At 40.7% G+C, this 24,134-nt stretch overlaps 1 protein-coding gene and 1 non-coding gene across 2 annotated transcripts in view; both read right to left on the bottom strand.

Moving 5' to 3' along the window:
- CCAR1 (cell division cycle and apoptosis regulator 1) overlaps positions 1 to 24,134 on the bottom strand; it is a 52,524-nt gene that overhangs the window by 8,154 nt on the left and 20,236 nt on the right. The window contains exons 6-18 of the mRNA XM_020975151.2: positions 22,798 to 22,991; positions 20,191 to 20,305; positions 19,901 to 20,093; positions 17,402 to 17,531; positions 17,109 to 17,270; positions 12,468 to 12,693; positions 11,817 to 11,930; positions 11,148 to 11,314; positions 10,188 to 10,398; positions 9,268 to 9,351; positions 4,865 to 5,050; positions 3,198 to 3,389; positions 1,133 to 1,372 (exon numbers count right to left, since the gene is read on the bottom strand). Coding sequence (XP_020830810.1) covers positions 1,133 to 1,372; positions 3,198 to 3,389; positions 4,865 to 5,050; positions 9,268 to 9,351; positions 10,188 to 10,398; positions 11,148 to 11,314; positions 11,817 to 11,930; positions 12,468 to 12,693; positions 17,109 to 17,270; positions 17,402 to 17,531; positions 19,901 to 20,093; positions 20,191 to 20,305; positions 22,798 to 22,991 — 2,214 coding nt within the window. The remainder of the gene's footprint in view (positions 1 to 1,132; positions 1,373 to 3,197; positions 3,390 to 4,864; positions 5,051 to 9,267; positions 9,352 to 10,187; positions 10,399 to 11,147; positions 11,315 to 11,816; positions 11,931 to 12,467; positions 12,694 to 17,108; positions 17,271 to 17,401; positions 17,532 to 19,900; positions 20,094 to 20,190; positions 20,306 to 22,797; positions 22,992 to 24,134) is intronic.
- LOC144456437 (small nucleolar RNA SNORD98) lies at positions 11,466 to 11,531 on the bottom strand. The gene has a single exon (XR_013485530.1). It is a non-coding gene; the product is annotated as a small nucleolar RNA SNORD98 (small nucleolar RNA).

Raw genomic sequence — 24,134 nt, 5'->3', positions numbered from 1 at the left:
CCCAAAGGGCTATCAAAACATGCGTATCCTTTGACCCAGCAATAGCGCTTCTACGGCTGTATCCCAAAGAGATCATACAAACGGCAAAAGGACCCACATGTACAAAAATGTTCATAGCAGTTCTTTCTGCGGTGGCAAAGAACTGGAAATTGAGGGGATGCCCATCAACTGGGGAATGGCTGAGCACGTTGTGGTATATGAATGTAATGGAATACTATTGTGCTACAAGAAATGATGAACAGGCTGACTTCAGAAAAACCTGGAAAGACTTGTATGGTCTGATGCTGAGTGAAATGAGCAGAACCAAGAGAACATTGTACACAATAACAGCCACGTTGTGCGATGACTAATATTGATAAACTTAACCCTTCCCAGCAATACAAGGATCTAAGACATCTCCAGAGGCCTAGTGATGGAAAATGCTATCCACATCCAAAGAAAGAACTATGAAAGTTGAATTGCTATTTTTTTTCTCTTCTGTTGAGTTAGTTTCTTCTTTCTGATGGTTCCTCCTATTGGTTTTAATTTTTACTTACAACACCACTAATGTGAAAATATGTTTAACAGGAATATAAATGTATAGCCTATATCAGATTGGGGAGGGTGGTGGGAAGGAAGGGGGAGAAAAATTTTAAACTCAAAAGCATATGGAAGTGATTATCGATAAATCAAAATAAATTAATAAAAAATTTTTAAAAAAGTGTTCTTTTCAGGGCAGCTAGGTGGCACAGTAGATAGAGCTCTGGCCTTGGAGTCAGGAGGACCTGAGTTCAAATCCAGTCTCAGACACATGAGACTTACTAGCTGTGTGACCCTGGGCAAGTCACTTAACCCTGACTGCCTCACCAAAAAGAAAAAAAAAAGTGTTCCTTTCCTAACAAATTTTTGAGGGCACATAAGAATAAATATATTAAATAAATATAATAAATATAACAAGATTGTTAAGTGAAGGAACAGTAGTAAACAAACACATTCTTAATAAGACATTATGAACTTTTCTACATTATTAAAAATAGAAGAAGAAAGCAAAACTAAAGCTTTCAGAATCCCGAAAAAGACAGATTGGACAGGAGGAAGTGCAAAATGGGAATATCTGAACACGTTTTGCTAATTCTGGAAATAAACGGCAGACCTTTCTGTCTTCTCGGTCATCTTTTCTATCTTTATCATCTCCCGATTTTCTCCTTTTTGGTTTTGGGTCATCAATTTCATCATCTCTGTCTTCTTTTTTCTCTTTTCTCTCTTCCTTTTTGCTTTTCTTATCCTTTTCTTTCTTATCCTCTTTTTCTGGAAGGGATATTAGGGATTTATATATCCGGACACCAAAGTCTCTTTGAAGCATTTCATTGAAGAGTTCGGCAAATAATGAAACCTACACAAAGATATAAAAGATAAACAAAAAATGTTTTAAAATGTCTTCTCCTTTGGACATTAAAACAAGAATATTCAGCTAAACAGAAAAAGAGCAGCCTTAGCTTCCAGCACAGTAATAACTGCCTCTTCCAAAAATCTACTGAAAATAAGTCTTCATAATCAAGTCCTTTCCAGCACCTACATTACGACAGCTGATGTTCATAATGACCTTATGGCCTTGCAAAATCTTGATGTGTTTTGAATCAAAGATTAGATTATGTTTAATGCAATTTTAAATTAAGCATATTTTATTACATAATTCTTTTGAAGAATTCAAATATTATTCAAAGGCTTTTTAATTATTTGAAAACTGGTAATCTAGCTACAAACATGGAACTCAATCAATATTTGATTAGCTAGAATGTCTATCCTCATATAACAGGGAATTTAATAAAATAAAAATGAAAACCCGATGCATTAGTTAAAATCTAAAAAGAGGACATGTATTCTAAGTTCACAAAGAAGACACAGACCAAGCTACACATGCCTTATTCATGTGAACAGAAAGCAGCATTAACTACAAAAGAGAATGGCTAAGAATAACAGGCATGTAGTAAATATATCTGAGAACAGGATTAATGTGGTTCCTCTTCAGTGATGAAGCACTCAACAAGAAAGACGATGCAGCATGTTTAACATTACAGTGACCAAGACTATGATATTCATAGCTAATTTTTGAGGCAACATGACCATTCTTAATTGGAGTGATTTGTCTGACTAATCCCAGTAATGGCATGAAATCCAGAAGTCAAATGACTTGCCTGGGGCCACACAAATGTTTCTCACTTTGCCATGATCGATGTATTTGTCTTTGATCTGGAAACAGCTTCTAGCAAAAGGGATCTCAGACACGTGTGATACCAAATGCTACTAAGAGAGTAATCGAACACCCTAGAGCAGAATATTCTCTCATTTTGATCCTTTCTTCTCCTTGAAGAAATCTATCCATTTGGAAAACAAATTTATTTTCTAAGCTTTCCCCTCATTTCCTCCATTGTGTCTGGTAGATCAAGATTTTTATCACGGGTCCAACACAAGCATGGATTATGAAAGAGACCTTGCACAACAAACCCTTCTGTTTGGAGCCAATTATGCCCAAACAACAGAGATCATCACAGAATTCTGGCCGTGTTGCTATTCTATGGATCCAAAATGTAAAATCACATAGTGTCTGAGCGCAGAGAGCAGAGATGTCAAACTTGTAGCTAGTGGCACAACCAAACCAGATTAAAATGTCATTGGGAAATGCTTAACAAAGTAAATAAAAATACAATATACATGATGTTATTCTCTGGTTTTCTAAAGTCAATATGAGGCCTGCAGGCATCTACTTCTATCTGAGGTGGATGCCACTAACTTATAGCATACTATACTTATGCCAAGAAGTCTGAAAATGCTGTTCCATTTTAACTAAGGAATACCATTCTAATTTAGGCATGAAAAATTTCAATTTTATTTTAGAAAAAGGGCGTATAAACCTTTTAACATATGGTTAAATGCAAGACGCCCAATATTAAAAAGTTTTATAAGCTAAATCACATATGTATAATTCTTCAGCTCTGGTACTTCATTAGTGAAAAACAAAAACTGGATGTTGCTAAGTTGTTTTAGAATGACAAATAAGGCAGTAAAGTACAAGGAAATGCCAGACAGAAAAAGGCCAATAAAGTCAACCCATTGGTATGAAAAGTTCTCTGTGTAGTGCAATAACAATGACTTTCCTCCCTCAAACTACTAAATAACATCTGCCAGTTTAAAAAGGGACAAAATCAAAGTAAAATTACCTCAAATGAATGTTCTTTGTTGTCCTCTAATCTGTAGTCCAAAAGTACACTCAAAGACATGATGCTACAGTCAAACTTGCCGCTCTTTGCAGCCCAGTTAGGGTGTACAATGATGGCTGGCTCATCAGGTAAAATGTACCGCCTTTCGCGGCGCTGACGCTCCATTTCTTCCTGGCGTTTCCTTTCTTCTTCCTACATGTTTCAAATTTCAAATTGTGTTTATAAACCCATTTTACTTTTAAAAGCCAAACATGCAATCAGGTATCAAATGAGCATTACCCCAAAAGCCAGTCTTTAGGAAGAAGAAAAGCTCATGTGCCAAATGACCCCAAAAGACAAAACGTCAATTTCTTACTGTTCTTTGTGTGACCAAACCAACACCTCCCAGAGAGGCTAACAAAGAACACCAATCATCATAGCTCTCCTACATTTCTCTACATCCAAGTAAATCAGCCAGCATCTAGATTTCCCCACCTATTTCAGTTTCACTTTTTGCTGGTGTTTTGGTATTCATCTCACTTTCCAAAGACATAGGAAAACCTATTGTAAACCATGTGCATCATAGCAAAGCACACATATCAATCAATCAGTAGTTAAGTGGCAGGCGCTCGGCACAGTGCTAGGGATACAAAGTCAAAACTAAACAGTCCTTACCCTCAAGGAGCTTACATTCTGTATTGGGAAATAACCCGTACAAAGAAGAAGAATCAAAAGAGATTCAAAGTCATTTTCAAGGAGGAAGAGAGGAGACAAGAAACCAGCAGCTGGGGGGAAAGCTCTTACAGGAGGAGGATGAGCTGAACTTTGTAGAGGGCAAAGGGTTCTAATGGGCAGAGAGCTGGAGAGCCCAGCAGACGGCCTGTGCCAAAGCAGGAAGATGGCAGATGGAGCTCTCTATGGGAGACACAACATGTCCGATGGTTAAGCTGAACCACAGAGTGTGTGAGGGAGAGTAATGAGGACTGTCTGGAAATGTAGGCTGCAGTGAGATGGTGAAGGAAAGGCTTCAGAACTAAACAGGGGAACTGGGGCTGCTTCCTAGAGGCAACAGGGAGTTACTGGAACTTGTGGAGGAGTGGGGTATGACCTAAATCACAAATTCAAGATAATAGAAACCAATCAAAAATTATTTCCCCAAAAGCCTATATTTGTATAGTTATCCTTTCAAAAGAGAGTTCAGTGGCCTTTTCACGTTTACTGAAAAAGTGATGCTTCTGAAGTTAGAATCACTAAGGCCCAGAGGCCTGACCACACTACACTGTAAGTTCATGGATCTCACCTGAAGGCCCAAGCAAAGGCAATGAAGACTGGAAAAGGACCCAATCTCCGAGAGGGGGTGGGATAGGGTTCTACAAATCCTCTCCTGACAAATCTTGGCCTGGGAGCCCAAGGTTCTGCCAGCACAGCCCAAGTCCTGTTGGTTCCTATTCCAGCACAGACTCAGTGATTACTCCAGGCCCAGCCTCAAGATATGTGGGAAGGCTCATCACAAAAAGACTTGGCTACCAAGAGATGCCCTACTGAGAGCACTGACACTTCTTTACTCCTGGCACCAAGAAATAGTAAGGATTAGAATTAAGTGCAGGAATGTACAATCCTCTTGGAGTGCCCAGCGAATGGACTGACACAAACACCCTAGACCCCCACACTCTGCACCATGGCCATACCTCTTTATCGTCCTCAGATTTCCTGTCTTCCTCTTCTTCCTCTTCTTTTTCAGATTTCTCCAATTCCTTCTGTTCCTCTTTCTGTTCTTCTACTTTAAGCTGTTTTGTCAGGCGGGCTATCAACTGGGATTTTAATCCTTTAGAACTAAGAGCTCGGCTTTCTAATTCTTTACGAAGGTCATTTACCTAAATGAGCATATATTAAGCATATAAATTAACACAATCTAAAAGCATGAAATCAAAATACGGAACCAACTCAAGAAAGGTCTAGAGTTTAGTAAAAACAAAAACAAAAACAGAACAAAAAACCAAGCAACTTAATAGTGAAACGAGTGAATAAAAATCATAGTCTAACTTACTTAAAATCAAACTCTGATTAACTGGAACTCAATTATCTGGAATCCTCAATTGATTTTTTTTTTAATCTAATATTCTCACTTTTGAAATGGTGGGAGACCTGTGATTTTGCTGGTGAGGAAACTCCCTCTTCCCACTGTATGTCAGCACGGTCTCTGAAGGCTTAAGACTTGCTCAGGGACACACAGCCAGGATGGGTCAGATTGTCCTGGCTTCAAGACCAGTTCTCTATCCACTACAAATGCTGTGCTTCCTTTTTATAAGAAATAAATCACACGGTATGAGATTAAATTCCTGTTCTTCGAAGTTCATCGTTCGGTTACACGTTGAAGCCTGCTCACACACACACACAAGGCATCTCTCCAGGGACCTATATGTGCTATTTTTTAATTCTTCAGAGACTGGTGTAATCCATATCTTGCTTCCAGTACAGTGTGAGCCTTAAGATGAACTGTGGTTTCCATAGGAAGAATGGAGTCCTTAAAGGGGAGCTCTGTAATTTCCTCAAGGTAATTCAGCCTGTTTTCCTCCTCCTGCTCAATTTAGAGGACCCAGTCACTGTCCATTTGTTTCACCTGGTCATACTTATGGACAATAGGGAACTTCAAAGAAGATGTAAAAGATGGGATCAAAGAAATGTATGACAGGAAGGGAAGCTGGGCTGGTTCCATGGAGAGGAATGACAGGCGAACACCCAGAAGCTCCACTGATACCCTTGTGATGTCAGAAGAAAGTGAGGCCTCCAGCAGGCTGAATGGACCCCAGGTGGCAAATTTATGGATACAGACAAGAGTTGTATAGGCTCTACATAATTGTAGAGAGCTTCCAGGTGAATGAGATCACAGATCCAATGGAGAATTGAGTGGCTTTTTTTTTTTTTAAAGACAATCATATTTAGTCCTTTCTGCGAACTAAAAGACCTGATGGTGAAGATGATGACTCAAGAAGCTGTAGCTGTAAAATTACTAATGGGATGTGTAACAAAATGGGAAGAGACTCACATTCATGGCATGGCTCTTTCCTGTGTGACTTTACTTCACTTCTAAGATCTTTTGTAGCTCTTGAAGTCCTTTAATTATGATAATTTCCCCCTAAACTTGTTCTTCTTTCTAACTCTCAATGGCAGCACCAATCTCCCCAAATCAATGCTCTTGTGAGCCATCTTTGATGACCTCAGCCTGGTTCCACACAATGTACTCAGTATCTTCAATGACTCTCATCCCCCTTTCCCCACTTCCCACTTTCACCGCCACCATCTTTATTCCCTCTCCCCTGGATTATGAGAAGAGTTTCCTAAAAGGTCTTTCCATCACTACACTCACCATCTCAACTGTAGCTTACAGGAAGGTAATATTTTCATCTCTAGAAGTCCTGCCATGGGGCCTCTGATGAGCAATTGCCTCCATTTAGGTCTAGCTCCAGTCATGCTTCACTTCCTCCAAACCTTAACTGTCCCATAATCAAAGCACCTGTCATCAACTCTGGATCTCTTCTTCTATTCACTATGCTCTACCTTTCCGAGCCAAAATACTCATCCCTGGCCACCACTTCTCAATGTGGGGTCTCTCCCTCTTTGAACATAAGCTCCTTATGGTAAGGGACTGTCTTTGCTTTTGTTATTTGTACTCCCAGCACTTAGAAAGCACTTATTAACACTTATTCATTCATTCATTCACTGTTCCAATCCACCTTGCACACCACTGTTAATATTCTTAATATGTTTATTCTAATTCTGTTTTTTCTCTTATGATCATGCCAATCTTCATCAAAGATCTCTAATGTTTCCCTGCAGCCTATGATACTGAGTAAAAATTGAAATTTATGGCCCTCTATAATGTCAGTTTCTCTACTCTTATCATCTAAATTATAATCAAACTGGACCTTTGCCCTTCAAACATACCCCACACACAGTGTACTTTTCGTCTTTTGCTCATTCATGGTCTCCACCCACACCCTCCTCCATACTTCCGGATCCAGCTCTTAGGGAAGCTCATCCTAATCTCTTCAACTGGAAATCAGCTCCCTCACCCAATTTTGTCTCACTCTGGATCCCTCTTAAGCATGACCATGTTCTAATTTGTATTATGTTTACCTGTGTATGTGTCTTTATCATCCCTTAGCAATCATAAATTCCTTGAGGAAAAGGACTAAAAATTTTTTTACCTTTCTATCTCACCCCAGCAGCTAGCACAAACGGTGAACTCTTTACAAATATTGGCCTGATGAAAGATGCTTTATTAGATACACATATATTTACTAGATAGTGTATCTAATAAAGCAGATACACCCCACTGAATAAAACAGCCAAGTGGGCCATGACACAAGGAAAATTTCAGAAACAAGATTAAATCAAAAAAAGCATTTTGCTTAACTTTCAATTAACCAGTAATCTAACTAATCAGCACACCTTTGTCACAGGCAAATGATGGTTTTAATGTTAATTTCAAATTACAAAGGGTGTCCCAAAAGTCTTGATGTAGTCTGAAGCTACCAGAAACTTAAAACAGAGTTAAGACTTTTGGAACACCTTGGATTTTTTTAATTTGCAGAAGTTGGTAGCATCAGTTCATTTCTATGACCACTAACTGGTGCAATGTTGGTGAGAAAGAGCCAAACCTTTAGGATTAGCAATATCATGCCAGCTAACTAAGACTTTCAAGATTTGTTCCTTTCTGTATTATTTCATTCTCATTTTGATGTTTCTCTGTTCCTATTTGTTCCTGTTTCAATGACCTGTGCAAAGGACACTATATTATGTGCCTGGAAAGAATGCAGAAAAAATGTATAATGTTTAGGATCCAACAGAAAGAAACTTCTAGGGCAATTTACTTGATGGTATTTAAGAGCTGGTTTGTGTTTTCCCTAAGACCAAAGATTCTCTCAAATAAACCAGAATGACTGAAGCCATAACCTTATCTCTTCTATTCTTCTGCATAAAAGCCCATCTTTATGGACCTCAATTTCACCATTAAGTAGAATGAGTGCATTGGATTACATGATCTAGGGTCCCTTCAAGCTCTAAAACAAAATCTGTTTCTATGAAGATAATTTCAAATTCTATTTAAATCCTAAAAAAAAAAATCACAGAGATCACATGAGGAACATTTGTTTTCACTACATTACGTGCCAGTATTAAGGATCTTCACAAACGTCTCCACCACAAACTGTCAAAACTGCCTCTAATGTGGCTAATTCAGTCTTGCCCTCATCCAAGCTAGAGTTAGTGGTCATCTTCCACTTGGCCCTTCAGGGCAGCTTGTTTCCACAGCTCTTAACAGATCCCAGTATAACAAGTCTGAAGCGGGCCAAAGCAGGAGGTGTGATGAAAACAGCCACATGGGGAGTAAGAGATGCAAACTCCTGCCCTGGTCTCCTCTTTGGTCTACAAGACAACCCAGACTTCCCTCCCTTTGAGGTTTCCTGATCCCTGGGCTTTTACTTTTAGTTTCTTTGGAAACTTGTGACTACTTTGAAGCTATTTATCTCTTTGGGAAAAGGAGATGCCTTTTGAAGAGAAGTTACATTCCCAGAATATAAGCTTATCAGTGGCAGCTTAAGCCCACGTCCAGGAATAATATATTTTTTGAAATGGGCAGGGAGATTTAGAAAGATAAACAAATGTCTAACTGTAACTTGGCCATAATTATGTTTCATATATAAAATGTAAGAACCAATAAGGTGACGCCCACATGATCAACTTTTGCTTAATGTGTGTTCGACTTTACATCTCAGAGTAGTGTGTCTCTTTCCTTAAGTTTTTATTTTGGCACTGTGGTTATTTGCATGCCCGTCTTCCCTCTCTTAGATCCCAAGATCTTTGGGTAATCCCATTCTTACTTATCTTTGTATCTCTCCAAATACCTAACAGAATGCGCTGCACATAATACACTATTAAATGGCTACTAAATTGCATTTTTCAGTAAACCTCCATCACGGCTTTCTTCCTAAGTGACCTTCCCTCCAGAAATCATCCTATCAGTGAAGTCCCCCAAAGTCCCCTGAAGCCCTCGGGGGCCAAGATCCAAGTACCACCTTTGGAAAGTTACCTTCATTGTCTTGGGATCAAGTTTAGACCAGTGGGTGGGTGTGGAGATTTCTTTCGCCTCACCATCATCCTTCTCTTCTTCATCCTGACATACAAAGTTAGAGCATAATTATTATTTTGAAGCCTTAAAAGGATATTAATTTATTCTTAAAATTCTGTTGCTGATCTGTGCAAGGTCACAAGTGTTTCAGATTGTCTTCTCCTAAAGTTACTGTTTAGGCAAGTCCACGTACATACATTCTACCACTTTAACTGATCACAAAGACACTCATCAACCAATCAAAGCCAGATCTGTGAAACACAAAAGGGTGATGAATCACAACACAAAGGATATCAGGGATGCACAGACACTGATGGTCTCCACTAACCACACAGTGTGTGATCCTGCCCCGATTTTCAAGCCACCCAGAGTTAATCTCGATTTAGTCAGACCTTTAAAGTGTACCAAAGACGTTGCCACAGAGCCTGAAATCTCAAAGCTCTCAGACTTGTGGTTGTCCAATTTCAAATATCCATGATTAGAACTGATGACCGTGAAAAAGAAAATTTTTCATAATTTTAGAAAATGGCAAAATGTTTAAAATGGCTTAATACTGAATCTCGCTCAACAACTGGTCCCAGATTCCAGCAACTAGACCTATGATGAAAACAAAGCTCTGTGCCATTGAAGCACAGTGCACTTTCCTCTGCGGTCTCAGCGCTCATTAAGTTAGCATGATTGACGAATTGGTTTTGGTTTTGTTTTTTTTGGTTTTCAAGCAACGGAACGCTCAACTACTCTGCTGAAAGCTGGATTGCCAGTCGCTGTTACCAGTTATGTTCCTCCGTGTGTGTTTATCGTGTAGTATGTGATGTGCATTTGTGCCTGTGTTCCTGTGCCTGTGAGAAGCGGAAATAGAAAAAGGGATTAGCGTTCAGTGCCTGTTCTCCATCAGCCTCCTTGCGTTCACCCTGTAGCTTCTCGGCCAGCTGCTGCTTGTATCCTCGGGAGAGGGTTTCCCACTCTGAGCGGGTGGGAAGGCAATGCCAAACATCCGGGAAAAATAAAACCACTGTCTCCACATGAGCTGGAACCGTACGCCCCTTGTGGGTCTCCTCAGGGCGATGGTAGCGAATCTCTGCAAAACGGTACCTGTTGCAAGGGAAGAAGCATGTTGGAAAAAAAATTCTAAAACACACTTTAAAGACCCTAGTTCACTTGTAGCACATCAAGTAAAGAACTTTTGCTGCCAGAACCTCAGGCTGGTCTAAAGAAAAAAAAATTACACAAGCCATAGTTGCTCTTTGGTGCGCTTGTCCAGCGTGGCTCCCTTCAACGGAGCGGAGCGTGCTCACGGGAAGTGGCGCGGCCGGGGCCTGCGCGCTCAATGAGTCACCCCACACTCCCAGGCGCCCTCGGGGAAGGCGTGCAAATCGAGTGCGTGTGGAAAGTGAGAGCTTTTTCAAATCGGGTCTGAACAATAGTACAAGACGCACAAGACAAATGAGCCTCAAGAGAAAATATGGCTGGGCAGTGAGTCAGCAACTACAGCATTTACTTCATGACAAAAGAAGTGTAATGAAAGAAGTTCTCTCTTGTCGGTCTTCTCCAGCTATGCATGGAATGAAAAACATTTCCAACATACATTCCCTGCAGAAGTACAGCATAACAAAACACAGCTCTGCTTGCAATTCATCACGATTAGTCCTGAAGTCAGCTCTGAACACTTTTGGCACCAAACAAGTTTTTGCTACAAATGGGACTTCCCCTTGAGGAGTTTACCTGCATCACCAAAGCTCGCTGAATGAGATGGGGAAAAAAGGCTGGTTGACAGACACATCTACGTAAGCTATGAGCACATTTCTATTCATGCCAGTCATATGGAGAAGATTGGTACTTACCATTGAGTGCACACACTTAAATCAATGCCTGTCAGAGCCTTACAACAACGAATAGCAGTCTTTATCAACACAGAGGGATCTTTCTCTGGGTCTGGTCCATCCAGTGAAGGAGACCAGTGGCCTCCAATAGCCATGGCCTCATCTTTGCCTTTCATGCCCACTAAAAACTAAGTCAAAGACAAAGAATGGATTAAATGTTTTGTTACATTGTTTGTGCTCCAAATGTCAGATGATGCAAGTGCCTGAAAAGGAACCGTGCACACAACCCCCTTCACAAAATTCACTTCACTAGCCCAAGTGGGCCTACTGACCAAGGACGAGTTCAGTTCATCATGTTCCACACTGTATTTCAGCAATGGAATAGGATTTTACTCATCACAACTCATCCTTGCAAAACATGTCCTCATATCCAGATTTATTCTCAATTACAAACTCAAGATTGAACTTTAAGGATGTGAAAATACACTCCACTTCATTACCACTGTTAACATGGGGTTACGTTCAGCACACAATTCTCTGCACCAACAGCTTCCCGTTCTACAAACAACATGACACCAAGTACACTACATAGCCTCTGGAATCACCCAAAATTAAAACCTGCTTTCTCTCTTACATATGGGAAAGCGTAATCAAACAAAAACAAAACCCGTCAACGGAGAGCCAGTTTACCTTAACAAGTCTAGCAGGATGTTGGAATCCATCTCGAAGTTCTTGTGGATCTTCAGCAAGAGCGCATGATTTGTGATATAAGTCTTCCATGCTAGGGCTAGCCATCAGCATTACCTATTACATAGTCAAATAATTCAATCCTGTCAAAATAGTCTAAAGTGGTAAGGAAGAAAATGAAAGCGGCAAAACTACATACACCCTCAACTTTTAGATACAAAGGTACCCCCAGAGCATGATGCTACAGCAGTGGCAGTGAATCATAAATACCTTACATTTGTATTGATTTCATCTTTTTTTGAGGGATGCTACTAACAGTGTTTTGCAAATATTACAAAGCCAAAAGCAGTAAGCAGTGTCCCAAGTGTTCCCCCCGGAAGACTACTGGCCACGTGGTAGGTGCCCTCAAGTTTCATTTCTGGGCCCCTGAAAGCAGAGACCCAGAAGCTCCTTTCTTTCTTCTAGGCGTGTCATGATGTCATTAACTGATACCATTTCTTTCATCTTCAGATTCCTCCAAACTATGTAAGGGATAAGCAATCGCCTCCCCAATTTGAGAGCAGAAGGATGAAGGGCAGAGAGGCTACTTAAAAAACATCATTTTTCTTCCTTTCTGATCCAAATAACTGTCCAAGACCCCGATGGAATACAAACCTTGGCACTATACAAGTGATCGGCATCAGGCGGGTCAAGAATAGCCACATTTTTCTCCAAAGGATCTACCTCTCTGTGCATGACATAGAAATTACAGTAGTTTCCCAGTTGGAATGGTCTTGACAAAGGAAAAGCATCGACCCACATAAACTGAGCATCAAAAAAGTCACTAGGGATGTACAGGTTCTGATAGCGACGTCTCAGTTCCATCATGTCACAACTAGGGCTGCAAAACAGAAACAAATGATGAATACAGTAGCAAGCTTAGTGTGGACACAATGCACAGTCATACAATACTGGACAGTTAACTCTATATGGTTACCTACACAGAAACAGACGGAAATCATGCTTTTAAATTTAGCAATAGTTATGCCTTCTAAAAGGAGTGGGGGAGGAAAGCACTTTTTAGGAAGGGGAGAAATTGGATCTATTGAGAAATAAGTTGCTGTTAAAAAAATTCACCCATTTTGACAAATTACACTTACTGCTATCTCAGCGATCCCTCCACTGCCTTCTTTGCAGGGAAGCCTACAGTATATGGGGGAAGTTTCTTTGGAAACCAAAGCCATTAATCAAGGTCTCTCCTCTATAGTTCTTAAGGGGAGGCTCGGAGCTGGTCTGAGAAACAAGTTATTTTCCGTACTGCAATCTTCGAAAGGAGATGAGTAAGGCGAATAAGAAAAGTGCTCAATTCCTGAGCTCCTCAATCAGATTATTACATAACCAAATTCAGCCTTTAGTCTGCAGTGAATTCTTTAAAAATTAGACACATTCACATCCAAATAATTAAGTACAACAATCCATTCCAAAGCCAAATATCCACACCTTAGCTCCTCTAATCAACTTGAAATCAATGATTAGTGAATATATTATGATACTAAGTACAAGAGGTATAAACAGTTACAAGGATTATTAATTTACCAAATTTATCTTCAAAGTAGGCTACATTTGCAAAAACTTCAAAGGATGAGAAAGTATTGCCTGCCCCCTCTACCAGCAGAGACTTTATAAGTGCCCATATCAACACCATGGACTCAAGAAAGTAAAGAACTCTACTGGGATATACTTTTGACCAAACTTGTCTTTTAGAAAGCAATAGAAAATAAAGAAGGTAGGTACTTTTCAGGAGAAATGAGGATCACAAAATGGCAAAGACAAGTATAAAAGAAGAAATACATTTTGTGGTGAAGAAAAAAATTTAGAACTAATGGCAAGAGTAATAAATGTGAAGAAACAGATATTCAGGAATAGGGCCAACAACTTAAGGCCTATCAATGCCTTTTATTTTCACAGCAATCACTGCCTGTCCTGTCCTGTCACCATCAGAACCCAAACATCAGTTTAGCAAAACTAACAGCCACTTGTGCTGTGCTCAGAGTCCCCACCTGCTTCTGAGAAGAGAAAGGTCCATTTCAACCTCTGTTCATCACGGAAATTAACCAGAGTTCACAGATCAATGACAAAACACTACTGCAGAGGGCTCAGGCTGCCCATCTCTTCACAGAGATGGGATGGATGCACTCAGGGGGCAGAGTAGGAAACGTTTTTGTCATCACAGTTTGTTTTCCTGTCTCTTTCAATGGAAGGGGGTGGGGTGGAGGGGTACGGAGGTAGCAGGGTAGGAAGGTGGGTTCTTGTCAGAGTTCTGTTGCTCTTCTGTATGGGTCTCATTTATCTCACACTCGCTGGACGTACAGTTCTCCTGATTCTGCTTAGTTTACATCAGCTCCTCAAGTCTTTTCATACTTCTTTGAATGCCCCCATATATTTTGTTTCTTACAAAACACACTAAGCAAATGTTGGTTGATTGACATTTATATGCCACAAGTTATTTGGCCATTTCTTAAGTGATGCATACCCACTTTATTTTACTTTTTGTTACCACGAAAAGTTTTTTTTTTTAGGCAATTGGGGTTAAGTGACTTGCCCAGGGTCACATGACTAGTAAGCATCAAGTGTTTGGTCTGAGACCAGATATGAACTCAGTTCCTCTTGACTATAGGGTCAGGCTCTCTCTATCCACTGCGCCACCTAGCTGCCCCCACGAAAAGCTCTACTGTGAATATTTGGGACTCTCTGGGGCTGTTCCTTCTGTTGGGGGTGGGGGTGTAAGGTGAACTATTACATAATAACAGGAATTCCAGAAAAAAAAATTGAGAAAAATAGTAACTCCATTTCATTTTAATATTTCTTAAAGGAGAAAGGTCAAGTTAGAAGTTAGTGGCAAAAGCTAGACAACCAGTCAATCAACAAACATTTACTAAGAGCTTATTATGTGGCAGGCACTACAGTGAATGCTAAAGAAAAGACAAAAACCCCACCCCAGCCCTCAAGGAGTTCACATTCTAATGGTGGAGACAACAAAGAAGTAATTGTATCTAGACACGTTTGTGTTTTTTATGTTTTTTTTTTAATGTGTGTGTGTGTGTGTGTGTGTGTGTGTGTGTGTGTGTATGTATAGAAAGAGGGAGATGGGGAGACAGACAGACAAGGCAAGGGGACGGATGGCTCAGAAGGAAGACACTGGCAGCTAAGGGGCCTAGGACATGCCTCTTGCCAAAAGTAAGACTGAGCTGTGTCTTGAAGGAAGCCAGGAAAATCAGGAGGCAGAGAGGAGAAGGGAGCATGTTCTCAGCATGGGGGACAGTGTTGGAGTGCCATAGAGAGCATGAGGGGCTGAAGCAGAAGACTGGAGAGGCAGAAAGAAGTGAGGCTGGAAATGAGTTTTTTAAAATGCCAAACAAAGTTGATATCTGATCCGCGAAGTTAAGAGGGAGCCATATAAATTTTGAGGGGAGTGATATGGTCACATGCTTAAAGCAAATGGGTGAGAGTGGGAGGAGATCTGAGGCAGGGAGACCCGAATGAGGTGGCTAGGTGGGTGGAGAAGGTAGAAACTAAATTCAGCAGCAGCTGGAGATGTGCAGTGAATGTGAGTGAGCAGAGGAGGACTGTGGCAGCAAGTCTGAGAAGGGGGTGGGGGAATGAGATGCTCTGGATGTGTCAATAACCAGTCTGAAATGACCAAAAAGGCAGTGGGTGATGCAGGACTGAGCTCAGGCAAGAGACCAAGACTGGGTATTTCTGAGAATCATCTGCGCGGGGTGACAAGAGACAGGATGTATGTTCAGGCACAAGCTGAACCTGGTGGTCTCCAAAGTCTTTCTCATTTTAAATTCTGCGATGAAGAAAAAAAACCAAGTCTCTCTACTCACAAAATATTCTCAAGAATTCTGCCTTCTCTGTGAGTAATATATCACCCTGTATAAAGTAATATGACATGTATAAAGGTAGCTCCTCTCTCCCTAAAAGCATGTAAACTTCACTGTAAACTCTGATCCAACCTAATGTATAAGTGTTTAGTACTAACAGAGGCAAGGGATTGGAAAACTGTGTGTGCACGCGCGCGCACACACACACACACACACAGGTGAGTACACATATACACACACATATACTTAGGTTTGGAATGTTTTCTTGTGTACATTTAAAACTTTGTGCATTATATTCCGAGAATTCACATTCAAGACAATGCTTCGGAAATGCTATCATTCTCCAAGGGCAGAGCGATACAAGTACAAAGCTCACGGGTTTCGTCTTCTTGCTTCTACCTCATCCCTACTGCCCATTTTATGCCTAAAGGGGAGCAACCTTCCTAATGTTTCTGCAGATGGAGGACTTCTCAACAGTTAAGCGTTTTGATATGTTGCCTATATGTAAAATGTGGTTGTAAGCAAAAAGACATCAAGAGAGCAAATGATAAATTAAGAATGAGTGCAAGGCAAATAAACTGACAACAAAATGATTTGAGTGGGTTAATTTTTAAGAAACATTTTTCTCAATGCCTAAATTCCCCTGAGAATAAGGTGGAATGAGGCAACTGAATATGCTAGAAGAATCAGAAGGAAAATGCTCCTACACTCAAGGTTTTGATTTTTAAGTGCTGTTCTTTTAATATCAGGCTGATTCCAGTAGAGCTTTACTACCTGGAACCACTAAGAATGATGTGATCCATAAATGAATTTCCAAGGTGACTTAAGTTTTTACCTTCTACTTAAGCTTCAGAACTTTTAATTTAATCATGTGATGAAAACATGTTTAAAATATGCTCCATACTTCCTCATACGAGTGTGCTGAGCACATTCAGGCTGCATCAGGGTCACTGGGCCTCCCCTAAAGCCCTGGAGGATTATCTGCCCTCACGGGGCTTTTACTGCAAGCATGGTGTCTTCTTGCTGCAACAATGGTTCTGATGAAGTCAAGCACGGGGGTTTCCTAGTAAGCTTTTAACCCACAGAGCCTCTTTCCTCTGCTGTGAGGCTCCTGCTCACCAGGCCCAGGCTGTGCTGAGCCCTGCCCTGCCCTTCATCACCAGGTAAAAACAACACAGGGTCTAACTTTAAGGAACAGACTTTTACACACTCAGGAAAATCAACATCACCATTTTCTGAATCCATAGTACATTATTCAGTGGTTGGTCTTTAGAGGGTAGCAGGCATAGAAGTAACAGGGTTACATCATATCATTAGCCCTTCAATAAATTACAAGAACACTGTATGCTAGACAACCAAATTAAATTTAAAAACAATCCTTAGCATGCAAAATTCTGGCAAATTACAACCAGGAGCAATAAGAACCTACCAATCTAGTGAAAACTTTGAAAACTGCACCGTGTAACGAGGAACAACACGCCGGGGTCTTCGGGGTGACCGCTCCCTCTCTCTTCGGGGAGATCTCTCCCTGGAACGTTTCCTCTGAGGTGATCTTTCCCGAGATCTACGTCTTTCTCGCTCCCTTTCACGACTTAAAGGAAAGTACAATAAAAATTACTTTTGTTGCTAGCATAAGAGAACAAATCTTTAAAGAAAAACATTGTAACAGGTCAAAAAAAGCAACAACCAAGAGTCCCTGCCACAGTTCCTGAAACACCGTACCTTCTGTCATCTTTTCTGTTAGGAACTGGGTCCCCTCTGTCATTTCTCCCTGAAAATCTGGACGGCGGATCTAACCTTCGTGCTGGTTGTGGCTGTGAAACTATACGGACAGGGGGCTGTAACAAACCAGCTTAAAGAGATACAGACACACTTTAGGATATATTTTTACAAATTACAAAACCATCACCTAGCTCAATTTTATCTATGGTTGCCTACATATATACAGAATAATTATGAATTGTTAAATGGGTAAAAAGAAAGGCATCATCAGTATAATAATTTGGTGTTATCAAACACTAAATACTTTCTTGATGACATTCTTCATAGACTGGTAAAGAACAGGTTATCTTGGAAATAGCTATTAAAAACCTATTTCAATAAGATACACAGGCAATGGGGTATAGAAATCTATCTTACCCTACAGGAAAACAGAAGGGGAAAGGGAAAAGAGAAGGGGGGGAGAGGGAATGATAGAAAGGAGGGCAGACTGGGGGAGGGGCAATCAGAATGCACCGGGATGGAGGTGAGAGACAGGGAGAAAATCTGGAATTCAAAATGTTATGGACGTGAATGTTGAAAACTAAAAATAAATAAATAAATAAATGAATAAATAAATAAATTGGGGGTGAAAAACTATTTCAAGCAAAAGCCATACACTATTCAAACAAGAAATGCTTTGGTTACAATGCAGACATTAAAAACGTGAACCCTGGATATAGGGAATACAACTCTTACAACTTAACTAAATGAAATCACAAAACCAAAGATAATCCCTCTTCAAAGGCCAGAGAGATTTCAAATTTTTCTTCTCTTTTCCAATTACTAGCACAGGCCAAACAGTACCAGGCAAAATTTACAAGCCTTAGAATGTTTGTACTATCTGTTCAGGGCTGAAAACAACCGAACGAACAAAAAACCTCATTCAAATTACTAAAAGAAGAGATGAATGTATCTAACATTTGAAAACCCTAATTACAAGTTGGTTTACAATCTGTAGTTCTTAATCGGAGTGAAACTGTGAGGAGGAGGAATCAAGAGCATCAGAATTTTGCAACTTCAAGATATAAAGTGATGAAGAACATGGAAAAGCAGGAATCTCAGTTTGGATTCGGCAAAAGGCATTCAATCCTATCTTTGCTGGTGGTTCAAGATACATGGTAAACTTGCCAGTATTGATCAAGTCTGTGCCTTTTTGAGACTATTCTATGATGAGGATAATAAACTACAGATTGATGTATGCACTAATAACTTGAATTACACCTCTCTAATATGTAGGTTGTAGTGAAACAAAACTTATAAAAAAGTTCTGAAAAAGTCAGCCAATATCAATCTCAAAAGAACATTAAAATGAACAAGCTACAGGGAGTGGGCGGCTTCAATTTTATTATGGAATGTTAATTTCTTCATCATCAGAGCTACCTTAAAATATAAGCACAAGGAAGCCCAAATTTACCCTCAAATATGAGTGGTCCAAGGACTCAACTATCTGGGTGAAAGAGACATCTTAGCTTCCCCTTCCAGAGTACCTCTACCTCCCACCTGAAGCAACCACTTCCCCCTCAGTGCAACAGGAACACACTCCCTTCTTGCCCAGGGGAAAGCCGACTGTCTTCTAGAGATTAGGACTCAGGTCCTAACTGAACTTTGGGACCCATTTCCCCATTAAAACATTAAAAAAAAGTACTATAATTCAGCTATATGATGGGTTATATGTACATCTAGAAACCAAGTGGGTACCATCACCATAAAATACTGTTTCTATGGGAAAATGTTGCAAGTTTCGAACAACCATCTTTAAAAAAATGAAATTTTGGAATACCTCAAATAGAAAAATTTTAACAAGGGAAAAACTTGTCTAACCTTTGGGAAATTTAAGTAATAATTATCACATTGCAATGTAAAAGGCAATTAATTAAATACAACTCAAAGCGCAATGACCAGACTAGAACTAATTTAGAAGCGGGAATGATAAAAAGTGGTGCTGTAGCTTCATAAGGCACACTTAGATCTTACTGCTTAAACATTCTGTCTTTGTCTATTTAAATGTTAAATCACAGAAAAAGCAGTGGCTTTTCTCTCTAAGGTAAATAGTAAGCACAACTACATACCTTAAATCATACTCATAAAGCACAGTTGGATACAATCTCATTTAAATCAGCATTAAATCAGCAGGCAAACATTTAAATAAGGAAATGTCATTTCAGGAGTCCATTAGGAAAGGCAAATCAAAATAATCCACAGTCTGCACTACCAAATCATTTCTGATGAAGAAACAGTGAGTTTTGAAGCCTGGCTGGGATTTACAGAAGACAGGGAAAAAATGAAGGAAAAAAGACTGTGTCTTTATATTTCCTCTATGCTCAACTCTCTTTGTTCAAACCGAATATAAAAGTTCCCTCTCTTTTCGCAATTAGCTGCACATTTCTTGTGTTAGATCTTTAAAAGATGTACCAGTCTGAACCATCCCCAGAGAAGACACAGATCTCTTTAACATGATACCTTTCTGCTGTGGCTGCTGTAATAAAGGCTGTGGCTGAGTCTGAAGCAGAGGAGTAATTGATGCAGCTGAAATCTGTGCCTGCAGCAGGGACTGTGGTTGAGGCTGAGCCTGAACACCAAATGCAGTCTGCTGGGCAAGGGGCTGGAGTACAGCTGGAGGTGTCTTCAGTAAAGGCTGGGTCTGAGACTGATTCTAGCAAAAAAAAAGAAGAAGCAGCAGCAGCCCTTAGGAGCTGGAAGATTTCCATTACAGCATCCTGACTGTCCTGTTGCAGTCCACATGCACATACCTGATTTGGCAAGGTCTGAATTCTTTGTGCATTCCATTTAAAAGGCATGCTGGGGTTGTAGGTGGCTTCCACCAAGACTCTGTCGCCTACTTGGGGTGTTTTCCCTTTGACAGCGCTGCAAACAGAAAGCAGGTTGAGACCTCCAATTAGAAAGCCATTCCCTAAAAGCAGGGCCAAACGCTGGAGGCAGGCCATTGCTTTTATTTCCTACTAGACTGGTGAAGTCACAAGCATGGGGCACTCCTGATGAGGAAGCTCCCCCTGTCAATGCTGAGGGGCATGTGCTCTGCCCCCGAGTCTTAATGAGCAGCGGAGGCTCTACCCCTCTAAGACACCACACTGACAATTAAAGAATGCCAAAGTCTTATGTCTAAGGTAGAAGGTGGTCATGGGCAAACAAACACCTCTGATTTTTGACTCCTACAATAATCCTCAGCACAGTCTTTGAGGGCATCCTCTTTTCCAGTTCATCCCCCCAATATTTGTGTCTTTGCTCTTAAAAGAGATGAGAAAGGACTGGCAGCTGGAGAGGGCACTGCAGAGTTGTGGTGAGATTGAAAACCAACAAAAGGACACAAAAACGGAGCTCTCTCCCCTGCTTCTCACATTAAAACACTGATTACATGCCATCATCAACTATAAAAGCAAAAACATTATTAGTACCACCAAACTCACAAAATGAGTCTGAAGGACCAATCTGTAGCTGTTTTGAGGTCACAAATCCGTCACTGTGTTATGACCTTATTTGATATTCTACTGCATTTTCATCTTAATTATTCTGATTTCCTCTCATCCAAAACCAAAGATTTGATATTTTTACTCCCTAATCTCATGGCATGTCAGTCCATTAATATGATTAAAAATACCAATTAACTATTGAAAAGTATAATACTGGTAACTTACTAGTAATGGTTTAACAAGCTTGTTGAACATTTACTTAGACACGTTTCATTTTCAAAACGTCTGGCTCCAGTCTAACGTTCTACACTCTGTTCCATCCTGAAAAGCCATCTTCTGCCTCCATACCTTTGCACAAGCTGCGCCCTATGCCTGGAGTGCTCTCTCTCCTCTAATCTCTAGATGATGTCTGCTAGTCTTATTGTACTTTCCAAAACTATTTTGTACATATTTTGTATTCATTCCCCCAGCAGAAAGTAAATTCCTGGAGGTCAGGGATTTTTCTGTTTTTGCCCTCATAGCCCTAGTGCTAAACATAAGGCATGTTACAATGTAGGTGCTTACTCAACGTTTGCTGAATGAAATGAACTCTTCTACCATTCCTAGGTTTTATGGGCAAAAATCCAACTCAACAGGTGGCACAAGGAAAGTGACTAGCAGTGTCCCCTCTCCAGGTGCCTCCAGACATCTCAAACTCAACATGTCAGAAACACTGGTTTTCCTATTACAGGTGCCACCATCCTCCTGGTCCCCCCGCCAGTCCCACAACCCAGGAGTCATCCTGGTGCCAAAGCTGATTTCACTGTGCCTCACCTCTCAAACACACCCCCACCCAGGTGCAGGCCCTCATCACCTCACACCTGGATGACTGCAATAGCTGCTAGTGGGTCTGCCTGCCTCACTCTCCACATACCAGTCCTTCCTCCTTTCAGCCACCAAAGTGATTTCCCTACTCATACTCCAGTGATGCCCTATTGCCTCCAGGATAAAATACAAAATCCTGCTTGGCATAAAAAGTCCTTCCTGGCCTGGCTCCTTCCTACCTTTCTAGACATCACACACCTGACTCACCCACATGCACCCTGTGATGCAGTAGCACTGACCTGCCTGCCATTCTTTCTGTAGTGCTCCGTGTTTCAGGTCCGGCATTTTTACTGGCTTCTCTAATGCCTGGATAGCCCTCCTTTTTCATCTCCATCTCCTACCTCCCCTCAAGTCCCAGATAAAAATTCCCCCCTTCTACAAGAAGCCTAGCTTGGTCGCCTTTAATGCTAGTGTTTTTCCTCTGCTGATTCTCTCTAATTTTTCCTGTCTATATTGTATGCATGACTATTTCCACGTAGTCTCCTCCCTTAGACTGTAAGCACCCTGAGAGCAGGGATTGTTTTGCTTTTCTTATATCTTCATTTAGCACAGTACCTAGTACATAGTAGGTACTTAATAAGTTAACTGATTGACTGACAGACTTGGTGTCAGAAAGATCTGAGTTCTACTGCTGAGATCAACATTTACTAGCTGTGTGACCCTGAACAACTTAACTGATCTCTGCCTCAGTTTCCTCATTTGGAAGATGGAGATAACAGAACCTACCTCACAGGGTTGTTGTGAAAATCAAGTGAGATAACATATATAAAGATCTTATAGAACTATATAAATATAGTTAATATAGAAATAAAAATAACTTATCAGTAAATTATTGCAGATAAGAAATACTAAAAAAGAAGGATGCTTCACTTACACAGTTAACACCAAAAGGACCAGGCACGTCAACTGACACACAAAAATTATAATTTTACTATACCTTAAAAATTTTTTTTCCTACTATCTTTATTTTCTCTGCCTTACTAATATAAAAAAAAAAGCCCTGATCAATGGAGTTCGCTTGGTCCTTTAAGGCACTCCTAAATCCTGCCTAAACACACAGCTTACCTGAGCTGAAAAAAGACATCCTCGTCCACAAATCCAAACGTGTCGTGCAGTTTTGTCACAACGCCAGTGAACACCCGCTGCTTCTGAGGCTGGGTTTGCTGCTGACTTGACCGTGGCGTCGGGTACGAGACAGTGATTTGTGCTGCTGGCTGAGGAGTGGACAGACTCAGGCTTGTGGGCAAGGCAACAGCTGGCTAGAAACAGAGAGACCCCCAAAAGAAATGATTTAGGACACGCTTCGTTTGGCCTCTTGGAGAGGATGTGGGCACCAAGGGCACAGGGGAGCTGCAGCGTGCTTCATCTTATACTTCAAGATGGAGTACATACAAACAAGGTCATAGGCTTATTCAAGTGTGAGACAGAGAAAAATTGTAAGGACTATTTAGAAAGAAACAAAAAATAAGTTTTGAAAAGTACTTTCCACCCCCAACGTCCCTCTCCTCAATCCCCTTCCCCTTAACTGGACTGGAAGGATTGCGGGTCAGCGTGCCCCAGATCACTCCTGTTTCAGGAGTCACAAAAGCTGAAAGAGCCCCCAGCACAGGGGGCAGACTGGGGGAGGTCTGAACCAATTCTTCCAAAACATTAAGTGAAATGGGAAATAACCAGAGGAGCTAGACCAGCTTGGAAGGAGTGTTTGGGTTGGGAATGGAGAGCCACCCTCAGCATGAAGAGCAGGGAAGACATTAAGAAATGCAATGAGGCTCCCAAAGAAGGGCAACTGTGGCTTTGTGGAGTAGAGGTCTGGGGAGACAAGCCCCAGTGAATGCATCTCTTTGGATGAGAGGACAATTTCTAGTCAGGTACCATGATGCTAGATTTGTAATCTCCACCAGATGAAGTCTGAAAGCCCTAAAATATTCCCCATGACCTGCAAAAGAAGGTAAAGTGCAGAGATTTAAGCTGGAGGCTGCAGTGGGGCAGAGGAGTCATATGTGAAGGATCCCTTCCATTGGGACTATCACGCACTGGGAAATAAAGTGTATGACTCTGTTGAAAATGGGGGTATCAAAATTCACTTGTCAAAGTAATATGTTATCTGATTTTTGCCCTTTAATCTGGAATCATCTCAATTCCAAGCAGCTTGAGCACATGAAAAAACATGAAGCTTCTCTACTACATGTTAGCTCTATGTTTGATATTATCAAGTTTTCAACTTGCATCCCTTTAAAATACAATTGACGTATAAACTATGAATGCAATCTATTACACATCTCAACTACTTGTCCAAAAAAAATCCACTGAAAACAAAAATATAATACAGATAGGCTTTAAAGACAACTAATTTCAGGATCCCCGTGCAAGTGAAATCGATCCAAGTCCTCTTTTTTTATTGT

Source organism: Phascolarctos cinereus, unplaced genomic scaffold (assembly GCF_003287225.1).
Source record: "Phascolarctos cinereus isolate Bilbo 61053 unplaced genomic scaffold, phaCin_HiC Scaffold_3;HRSCAF=262, whole genome shotgun sequence".
Taxonomy (NCBI): Eukaryota; Metazoa; Chordata; class Mammalia; order Diprotodontia; family Phascolarctidae; genus Phascolarctos; species Phascolarctos cinereus.
Note: the sequence above shows the minus strand (reverse complement) of the source record. Positions and strands in the feature narration are given on the sequence as shown.